We start from the raw sequence: 11,143 nt of genomic DNA on the forward strand, positions 1-11,143 counted from the left end.
CCTGGAAGAAAGCTTGACCCACTTCACAATTCTGACTGGGGCTTATCCACAGGATTCGCCATTTCCCTCCCATACCTCTTGGAGGTATCAAAAGAAGTGGTCAAGACTGTGGCTCTGTCTCACAGAGATGAGTCAAAGCTGTGGAGACCCTGGGTTATGAGAAAGTGGGGGGAAAGGGGTTCCCCAGGGCCTCTGTGCTGCTGCCCGGAAGCAAAATGAATTTCACACACGCCAAACCTTCCTGATGGGAAGTAGAATCTTCACCCCTCAGAAACATCAGCCTCTGTCGCCACCCAACAAGTAGACAGTAGGAATTCCTACACATTTAATTGTGCAATATGGTTTCTGTGTGTTTTATTTTAGACATCCTCCGGCAAGCATGACATATAATATTTTTATAATGAATGGAAAGTCTTGGTGGCAAAAGTCTCAAGAAAAGAACCCCAGAAAACATGCAGGAAAACAGAAACAGTTGAATTGCAACTCCTGTGTCTAAGCCAGGTGGTGGGGCCAGCCAAACCAGAAGCCAAACCAGGACTAAAGCGATGATGCGAGGAGCTTCTCCATCCAAACACCATGGAGAGGCAATGAACTTCTGGCTGTGAGGTGTACTTACAAAATGTTGGCCTTCTCCTCTCAGTCTGGAATGGACCGTGAAAAAACATGGTTTACCACAGGATGCTTATAGTGGTATGGCATTAATGATTCGTGCAGGAGACTTAGCACATTCACCCAAAGACAAACCTGACAAACACTGGATTTGTTTATTTATTAAAGCATTGATTCATTGATTCGGCCATTCATTGAACAGATGTTAACAGAACACCTCATATGCAGACAGTCAAAATAGGAGGCAGCCAAAGTTATCAGAAGCCGGCATGGCCCTCGCCGCTGTCTGAGCAGATACACACAGCAGGCTGAAGCTCTTTGGTAATCGATTTACGCCTCTAGGCCTCGATGGCTACAGGGGCCAAGGGTAGGAGGCTTGGGGTCTAGAGGGGAAACGAGGGGTGCGGGAACTCACATCGGTGTTGCAGGAACAAGCGGCCCTTGCAGCTCAGACAATACGAGCCCCTACCTTGGAGGGCGGGGCCGAGAGGGAGGGGGCGGGCCGCCACCGCACGTGCCGCTCCAGTCTCCTCTCTGGTCCACGTAGTCCAGGTCCGGGCCCCGCCTGCCGGCCGCGACCCGAAGGAGACGCGCACCCTCCGGTAGCACCAGTCGGGGCATGCGCAAGGGGCGGCGCGGGGAGTCCAGCCACGCGCACAACCGCGGGCTGGGCGCCACGCCCCTCGGCCCCGCGGGGGCCTCCCCGCTCCTGGGCTGAGGCGGAAGGGCGTGGAAGGAGGAGATCTGAAGTCAGAGTCAGGCTGTCGTCAAGGGAGGGGTGTGGCATAAGCAAAGTGTCACGATCAAGGAGGGGGGACTGGCCCAAGACACGCGTGAGGGGCGTGGCCGGAGGGCCCAAGCACAGGGGCACAGCTGGAAGGGGTTCCGGGTGGGGTGTGTTAGCTGGCGAGGGAACGGGGCTATAGAGAGGGGGTGGCCTCAGGAGGGCGGGGACACACCAAAGCGAGGCCAGAGCAGATGGAGAACCCGGGCGCGATGGGGTGGGCGTGGTCCAAGGGCCAGAGGCGTGGCCTGGGTGTGAGGGCGTGGCCGGCGCGCACCCTCGTGGGTGGAGTGCACCTGCTACCGCGTGCCCTCGGCCTCTGGGATGCTGCTGGCGGGGCAGCGGTTGCTCTTCCTCAGACGTCCACAATTTCCCCAGCTGCAGATCTCCTGCAGGCCGAGGCGCCCACCCAAGCTCGCCCGCCCCTGCAGCTGGAGAGGACTCAGGGCTCCCACTCGCTGCTGGTTTCCACGCTCCTTTCCTAGGTCTCAACAAGTCTCTTGGGTCATCTTGCAGGCTTAGCCTGAGACCCTTCCTCCGCCTTAATAAGCTGCACTTACTGAGAACCTACTGTGTGCGTAAATTCCTTTAGGCATGATTGTCCTCATCTTATTTGGAGATAGAAGGAAGGCTCAGACAGATAAGGTTATTTGCCAGAGTTCACAGAGCTAAGGGGGCAGCCTGGGCTCTAATCTAGATCCAGGGTCTGTGCTGTAACCATTGCGCAGCCCAGCCCCCGTCACCTCCCGAGTCTCCAGAAGGACCCTTGGGACCTGCTGAGAAGGAATGAGTAGGAAGGATTCTGATCTCTTTTAGCAGGTGGAGTGGGTGAAATAGCCCCAGGGAGATGGAGGTGGTTCTGAAAAATCAGGCGTGGTGGATGGCTCAGATCAAGGGCTGCATCTCTAGTTTTCCCAGTTGTGTGGTTCTCCTTATTTGTGCTCCAAAACTGGGGAAGCTCCCAAAGCTTTAAGCCATGGGGAATTGGGGGGGGGGGGGGCAAGGCCAGGCTTGGTCTGAGTGGGATGTTCCTCTGCAACCCTCTCCTGGTGAAGAATCAGCCTCATTTTTTCTTGTCTGAATCCTACTGGGGCTGACCCAGGCTCTGGCCTGGAGAATGGACCAGCTCCAGAGTCACTGTGACCCTGTAGGTCAGGTTGATATCCTTGGACAACCCCCGTGGTTTCAGCGCTCGGCAAACACCTTGGACCCTCTAGCCTACATTCCACTCTAATTTCAAGGGTCTTCCCTTTGAGAAGTGGGATGTTCTGTCCTCTTAAAAAAAAAAAAGTGTAATCCTCTCTTTGAACCTAATCCTTACAAGCTTTGAGAACTTGGAATTGGACAAATGGCTGTAGGAAGGGACCCTGCCAAAGATAGCTCCTGAGAGATACCTACTCATGGCAGTTTGGTGGATTTTCCTCAAATCTGCTCCCTCACACCTGTTCCAAAGAGTTGCTGCCTTCTGCGCCCTCACAGAAGGCATTTCTCAGCTAAAATCGCAGCCTAGTTTTCTGACTTCATTTGGTGGGTGTCCTGGCCATTTCAAAAAATGTTAGTCCACTCTCAATCCCACTTCTGACACCTCTTAAGAGACCTGCCTTATCCCAGCCCTGCCTTAGGCCTCCTCTCCACAGAGAGGCACTGTAATATAACTTGATGAGCCTTGGGTCACTCTGGGAGACCTCAGCCCATTGCCCCTCTGTGGGCCTCAGTTTTCTCTTTTACAGGATGGTCAATCTAACATCTGTGAGGGCTTGCATGAAATGCCCTGTCACTGGGTCACAATGACCACATCTCTGTGGATCAGGCACTAGGCCCAGCACTTTACATATGTTATCCAGTTCACAAATTGCAAATCATTTCCCCCTTTGCCTTGAGGGACAGAAGATGTTTCTTCAGAAAATAAAAGACTGAATTCAATATAGAGCAGTGCCAACTGTTTGTGCCGAGCCTCCTTTGCTTGGTGTTCTTGTTCCCACCTGAAAGCTCCTCTCTTTTTCTGGGTATCCTGACAATATCATCATTGTTAGAGTAATCAAAACACAGTAGATCTCCGGATGTAGCTTCAGAATCCTTTAGAAATTCATTAGAGGGCTTGGTAGTTACCAGCCAAGTTAGGGTCAGGGACACGGGCAGGATGGAAATTAAATATAAGTTGTTCCAGAGTTTGTCTCCTCCCCCCCGCCCCCGTGCTTCCCCCCGCTCCCCCACTGGTGGCTGCTCAACATCTGTGAACAAAGAAAATGAAGTGGGGGGATTTTAACAGCTGCTCCATCTCCGTTTCGAGTTAACATGCCTCTAGCTTGGATATAGTCTGAGTAGGTTGAATGGTGGCCCCTCTGTCCATGTCAAGATCCCTAGCCCTGTGAATGTCACCTTCTTTGGAAAAATGGTCTTTGTAGATATAATTAAGTTAAGGATCTTGAGATGAGATAATCCTGGATTACCAGGGTGGGTCCTAAATCCAATGACAAGTGTCTTTAAAAGAGACAGAAGATGAAAAGACAGACACACAGAGAAGATGGAGGCAGAGATTGGAGTGATGTGGCCACAAGTCAAGGAGCCAAGGATTGCTGAGAACCACCAGAAACTGGAAGAGGCAGGGAAGGTTCTCCCCTAGAGCCTCCAGATGGACTGCCGCCCTGCTGACACCTTGCTTTCAGACTTGTGGCCTCCAGAATGTGACAATAAATTTCTGTTGTTTTAAGCCACCCAGTTTGTGGTAATTTATGATGGCAGGAAACAAATGCATGGCCATGTGAACTGAGTCTTTTTTTTTTTTTTTTTTTTTTTTTTTTCTTTTTTTATTGCAGTAACATTGGTTTATAACATTGCAAAAATTTCAGGTGTACATCATTGTACTTCTATTTCTGCATGGACTACATCATGTTCACCACCAAAATACTAATTACAACCCATCACCACACACATCAACCGAAATATCCCGTTCACCCTCCCCTCCCCCCTTCCCCTCTGGTAACCACCAATCCAATCTCTGTCCCTATGTGTTTGTTTATTGTTGTTATTATCTACTACTTAATGAAGGAAATCATACGGTATTTGGCCTTCTCCCTCTGACTTATTTCACTTTGCCTTATACCCTCAATGTCCATCCATGTTGTCACAAATGGCTGGATTTCGTCATTTCTTATGGCTGAGTAGTATTCCATTGTGTATATATACCACAGCTTCTTTATCCATTCGTCCCTTGATGGGCACTTAGGTTGCTTCCAAGTCTTGGCTATTGTGAATAAGGCTGCAATGAACACAGGGGTGCATGTACCTTTGCAAATTGGTGTTTTCAAGTTCTTTGGATAAATACCCAACAGTGGAATAGCTGGATCATATGGTAGTTCTATCCTTGATTTTTTGAGGAATCTCCATACTGTTTTCCATAGTGGCTGCACCAGTTTGCACTCCCACCAGCAGTGTATGAGAGTTCCCTTCTCTCCACATCCTCTCCAACACATGTTGTTTCCTGTCTTGTTAATTATAGCCATTCTGACGGGCGTGAGGTGATATCTCATTGTAGTTTTGATTTGCATTTCCCTGATAGTTAGTGATTTTGAACATCTTTTCATGTGTCTGTTGGCCATCTGTATATCTTCTTTGGAGAAATGTCTGTTCAGGTCTTTTGCCCATTTTTAATTGGGTTGGTAGTTTTTTTGTTGTTGAGATGCATGAGTTCTTTATATATTTTGGAGATTAAGCCCTTATCAGATGTATGGTTTGCAAATATCTTCTCCCAATTGTTAGGTTGTCTTTTCGTTTTGTTGATGGTTTCCTTTGCTGTGCAGAAGCTTTTTAGTTTGATGTAGTCCCATTTGTTTATTTTTTCTATTGTTTCTCTTGCCCGGTCAGATGTGGTGTTTGAAAAGATGTTGCTAAGACCGATGTCGAAGAGCGTACTGCCTATGTTTTCTTCTAGAACTTTCACAGTTTCAGGTCTTACATTCAAGTCTTTAATCTGAACTGAGTCTTGATGGCCTGTAGGATTGGGCTGGGCACGGGCCACTAGGGGCTGAGGCTGTGAGGACTGCGGGAGTGTGTTTAGGGAATCAAGGAAGGTGCACAGTGGTGGGGCAGACCTGCGCTGAGTGGCGGCCCCCTGCGGTTGTGGCTAGCAGGTGTGCAGCTTCCTGGGACAGCTGATGGGATGTCTGAGGGCGGATGTAGCCTGAATGCCCGAAGGGGGCTGGCAGCCCCAGGCAGGCAGGGAGCCCTGGAGCCCTGGGGCCCTTGGCCCACCTTCGCCCCGGCCTAGGCAGCATTCTCCCCCTCCAGCCCCCCAACGGCGTCACCACTGAGCAGGGGGGAGGGACCACAGAGGAAGGCAAGGGGAAGGCACTTCCTGAGAGCCTGAGCCTGTCAGGGTTGTAGAAACCCCTGCCTGCTGGGACCAAAGGCTGGACCCACCTGGGCCTAGTGCCCAGCAAGTGCAGAGGAGAGTGGCTGGAATGGAGTGAGAGAGGGGGGGGGGGGGAGGGTGGAATCAGGGGAGAGCGAGAAGCGAGGGCCAGGATAATGGCACTGGAGAGGAGGAGGGCTGGGGAGGAATAAAGTGGGGATGAGGTGGGGAGGGGAAGAATTGGGTGCAGGTGGAGGAGAGGAGAGAAAGGGGTGGGAAGAGAATGCAGGAAGAGGGAAATGGTGTGTGTGGGGGGAGGATTGAATGCGGGAGGGATGGGGGGAAGGAATAAGGGTAGGAGGGGGGTGGGGAAGAATTGGGTGAGGACAGGTTGAGTGCGGTAGAGGGGCAGGGAGGGGACAGCCCTCTCCCTAGTCAGCGTCAGCAGCATCAGCGACAGCTGTTATTTATTGAGCACTAGTCCCCACTCAAGCAAGCATTTTTGGGCACCTCCCTGTGCCAGGCACAGTGCCCTGGGGGTGAATACATCCCAGCTCTCTGCTGGAAGTTGACCTGCATGTGACCTAACCCCTTCCTCATGAGGTGGGCACGACCGTTCCCATTTCATGGAATGGTGAAACTGAGGCCAGAGAGGGGAAGAGTGGACGCTCTATGAGAGTGGGGCCCTGGTCACTCCAGATGGGCAGCTGCCCCCAGGTCTCAGGGCAGGTGCTCCAAGAGGGATACGCAGTGACTGGGATGTGGCCAGTTCCACCTGAGATCTGCCTGCCCCAGACCTCACAACTCCAGGCATTCCCCAGGCATGGCCCCCTGGGAAGCTTGGGCCCAGCTGGACTCCAATACTCTCTTTTTTTTTTGGTGAGGAAGATTAGCCCTGAGCTAACATCCGTGCCCATCTTCCTCTATTTTTTATATGTGGGACGCCACCACAGCATGGCTTGATGAGCGGTGAGCAGGTCCGCGCCTGGGATCCAAACCTGTGAACCCTGGGCTGCAGAAGCGGAGCCCGCGAACTTAACCACTACGCCACTGGGCCGACCCCTGGACTCCAATCCTCTTGCCTTGACCTTCTTTGAGCCTCAGTTTCCTCATCTTGGCAATGGGAGCAGGAATTTACCCCCTTTACAGGGCCGTTGGGTGGCTTATTCAGCAGCCAACATTTGTCGAGCACCTGCTGTGTGCCAGGCACCGTGCTGTGCGGAGCTGGCTGCTGGGTCACCGTGGGGAGCCTTCCTGACAGCAGGTTGCTGGCGTCCTCCTGGGCTTGGAGGAGGTGCGGCTGCCAGGGCTTGGGTATACAGCAGGCGCACCATGAACACTGGATTCTTCCTTGAGCTCCTGATAGGTTGCATCCCCACCCTCATCCCGACCTCTCGGGACCGACCCCAGACCTGAGAGGCAGCCCACGCTCCTGTTGGCCTCCCAACCCTACCTCAGGCTTCCATTTGAGGAACAAATCAGGGTCAGCCACCTCCAGCCTCCGCCAGCGGTCTCCCCACTGCCTGCGGCCCAGCTAGCCTGCCCTGAACTGTCTTTCATTTCCCTCTCTCCCTATCAAAGAGGTGGCCCCCTTTGCATTCTCAGGCTAAGGGCTTCCACCTTCAGCTCAGCGGGTGGTCCAGCCAGCCTGTCCCTGGCTTGGTGAGAGGCGGTGCCAGACGGCACGGGGGTTTTCAGAGTCGAGCCCAGTGGGGTTCTGGGCTCCCTTTGAGCCAGGCGTTCCCAGGATCTGCCACTTACTAGCTGTGCAATCTCAAGCCTCAGTTTCCTCTTGGCCTCAGTTTCTGTGACTGTAAAATAGGGCTAACCTACTTCATGTGGCTGTTGTGAGCATTAGACGCACCTTAGCTGGCGCCACCACACAGTAGTGCTCAATATAAATGAATAAACCAATCTCAGCTGTTACGATTATTCTGCAAAACTTTGGCCATTTGCCTACCCAGCATCCTTTTCCCCTCCTTCCAGCCATAGCCTCTGACTTCTCTTGGGGTTCTTCTCCTCCGTCTCACTGTGGTGGGGCAGGGCATGTGACCTGGTCCTCAGCCGTTCTCCCATCTCCTCCACAGGCTTGAGCGACTGGTTGGGGGACGGACATGTGATGCACTCAGCCAGTGAGCTGTGTTGGGACTTTAGCTGGGAATACTGAGAGATAGATTCTTGCTCCCTGAGTGGGATTTGAAACTGTCTTGGACCATGGGAGAAAACTTGTCTGAGAATGAAGACAACAGGTGGAGGAGGTAACAATTCTGGGGCCATCATTTGAGCCCTGAGCAAGCTTTTCCTAAAGCCCATACCTGGGCTTTTCATGCCGTATTTATTGAACACTATTATGTGCCAAGTGCCACTCTCGTCCCTGGGGATGCAGCCAGGAACAAGGCAGTCTCCACCTCACAGAGGTCACAGACCTGCCCCAGGGCCTTTGCACTTGCTGTTCCCTCTACCTAGAATGCTCTTCCCCCGACATCTCTATGGCTCCCTCCTGCACTTCCTTCAAGTCTTGCCTCACAGACTATCCTCTCAGTGAGGCTGGCCCTGACCCCTCTGTTGGAAGTCACACACCCACACACCTCTTCTACCCTTTCCTGATTTATTTTACTCCTCGCACTTGAAACCACCTAATACACTCTATACTTATACGTTACTTCTCTATCTTCCCCACTAAAATGTCAGCTCCACGAGGGAAGAGATTTTCGTCTGCATTGTTCCCAACAGATCCATAGCGCCTAGAACAGAATCTGGCCTAGGGTAGGTGCTCAGTGTTGAATAAATAGGGAGCCCCCAACGGATTATGTGAAGAGGGGACACTGTCCTTGCGGTTTGAAGGTTTAAGGAGCCAGCCATTTGATGACCCCCAGGGGAGGGCACAGCATGTGGCTGCTGTAGCCAGTCGATTCTCTTCTGATTTCAACCAGGTTGGATTAAATTTATTTTTTGAGAGGGGTGGTGTCACTTTCAACCTTAGGGATCCTGAGTTGCGCTGCGAAGGATGCAGTATTGGAGAGCTGCCTCTGGAGGGTGCAAGGGAACCCCGTTGCTGCCCCTGGACATTCAGTCACCAGCACATTATAAAAAGTGGGAAAATCCAGAGAGATGGTGGTGATGATGATGATGATGATGATGGCAATAATGGAGCATTTGCTTTGAAGTCTGTTTTAGTTTCCACAAGAGCCCTAGGAGGTAGGCACCGTTCTCATCCCTATTTCCTAAATGAGGAAAGTAAGGCACAGAGAGATCAAGTAACTTGCTCAAGGTCCTTCAGCTATAAGTGGCGGAACCAGAAAAGAATACTAAGGAGATAAAAGTCACCATTGCCTGACCACGCCCCCTGCGCCCCCCGCCCCCCAAGGAAAGGCAGGTGAGCTGCATGGCTAGGACGCCCAGGTGGGAAGGAACTCAGGAGGGGCCCTGCGGGGAAGCGGCTGTCCCCGCTTTGGGGCTCATTGCGCTCTCCACTCCCCAACCCACCTGCCAGAGGTCTGGGGCCTCTGGGGCCAAATCTGGCCCGCTCACAAGTCAGGTGAAACTGACTCAAAGCCCCACCCCGCCCAGTTTGGGGAGGGAAGGCTGCCTGGAGGAAGCCGCGTTTGCTCATTGCCCTGGAGGAGGAGGAGGAGTCAGGCAGTTGAAGGGGTGGGGGAAGCGAGTTCAGGCTGGGACACAGCGTGGGCAAAGCCCCGGAGGCGTGAGAGTGAGCAATCAATTTCTTCCAAGGCCCTGCGTGCTTTGAGCGAACATTGACCCAAGCCCACCCCCGGGCAGGCGCGCCGCAACTCTCCCGGCCCACGGTTTCGTCCTCGCGCTCTTTCCTCTGCACGATCGAAGGACCGTCCACCTCCCTGCACTTGGGCTGCGCCTCGGTCTTATCCGCAGGCCGATCTCACACCGGGCCTGCGTCTCAGGACGCGGCCTCCGGGACCGGAAGGGGGTTCGGGGCCTCGCAGAGGCTGAGAGTCGTCTTCTCGGGCCTGAAGACCCCGGAGACTGGAAGCCCCACACGCAGCCCGCTCACCTCCTGGCCCTCTGGAGGCGCCGCGGGGGCTGCTGTGCAGTCCAGGTTCCTTCCTCCACTGCCCACCGGCGCCTGGGCTGTGGGCTGCTCGCTCCAGTCCCGCCTGGCCCCTTGGATCTGTTATTTAACCTCTCCGGGCTTCACTTACCTAATCTGGAAAATGGGTTAAGTGGGTTCCATGGATTCAATTGTAAACTGTTTACAGCTGTTGTCTGGCACACAGTAGTGCTACTATGTTGTAGATTATGTGGCTCTGGTGTTCTGGTTTCTCCTCCCTTCACTCTGCCGGGTCATTCTTCTCTCATTACCCCAAGAAAGGAGTTTCCAGTATGGAAAGTGACTGTTTTTTTCTGCATCTTGAGTTTCATGATGCCTGTGGGGAAAGGGAAGCCTTTTAACAAAAACAGTTTGGGAGGAAATCTAGGTAGGAGAAAAGTTCCCCAGCCTGGAGCTTAGAAAAAAGATTTCCTGAGTGGGGAGAGGGGGGGTTAGGGAACTGGGGGATAGTAGAGACTGCGGAGCGGGTCCCCAGGAGAGGAGACCTGGGCTGCAGCGTAGAGAAGACATCAGGCAGGCTGGGGAGCAGAGCCCACTTCCCCCAGGGTGGCAGAACCAGAGAGGAAAGGTTCTTAGGGTCTCAGCAGTGGGCTTGGGACAGCCCCACACAGGTCCCTGGGGCCCCACTGGGGGGCCAGCTGCTGAAAAAACCCCCCAGGCCCCAGAGGGCAAGGAAGAGGGGGTGAGAGAGCCCCAGAGGCCTTGGGGCGCGGGAGGAAGAGATGGGGTGAAGTGGACGTCAGAGACGGGCACTGGCTGTGCAGCAGAGCCGCTCTGTAGGCCACTGAGGGACAAGTGTGAGGCATGGCCACCTGGTCAGAGGGGCGTGGGGGCCATCACGGGGGTGGGTGGGTGTGAGGGAAGGGAGGAAAGGAGCGTGAGGAAGGGGCTGTGGCCAGAGCAGAAGGTGGTGCTTAGCCAGGGCCAGCGTGTGGGGAAGGTCCGAGAGGGCCGAGCTGGGATTGGATGGGCACTGTTCTTGACAATATGACCGATTCCTCTCAGAATCCTTCCCTGGCACCCCCAGGCTGCACTGGGCTCCTCTGGGTACACACAGAGCCCAGGCTTCCGCCGTCCCAGCCCTGGTCTCCTTGTTGCCTCAGCTGCCTCCTCCTCTAGCCTGTGAGCCCTTGGAGGGCAGAGACAGGGCTGTCATTGCTGTCCCGATGCCTGGCACATGGTAGGTGCTCAGAACCTTTGAGGTATGGAATTATTTAGTAGGTTTCTCCTCTCTCCAGCTTTAACCTGTTTGTGGAATAAATAAATCACCCTTATGAGCAGTTCAGCCAGGGGCAGGCCCCGGATCGACGCC

General features: G+C 53.6%; 1 protein-coding gene across 1 annotated transcript in view; it reads left to right on the forward strand.

Moving 5' to 3' along the window:
* The window catches only part of C40H2orf92 (chromosome 40 C2orf92 homolog), a 39,138-nt gene extending 38,642 nt beyond the window's left edge, over positions 1-496 (forward strand). Inside the window, exon 8 of the mRNA XM_087426360.1 lies at positions 364-496. Coding sequence (XP_087282486.1) covers positions 364-496 — 133 coding nt within the window. The remainder of the gene's footprint in view (positions 1-363) is intronic.
* The last annotated feature ends 10,647 nt before the right edge of the window (positions 497-11,143 follow it).

This window comes from Ceratotherium simum, chromosome 40, assembly GCF_057802395.1.
Source record: "Ceratotherium simum simum isolate JZ-2026a chromosome 40, ASM5780239v1, whole genome shotgun sequence".
NCBI classification, from domain to species: Eukaryota; Metazoa; Chordata; class Mammalia; order Perissodactyla; family Rhinocerotidae; genus Ceratotherium; species Ceratotherium simum.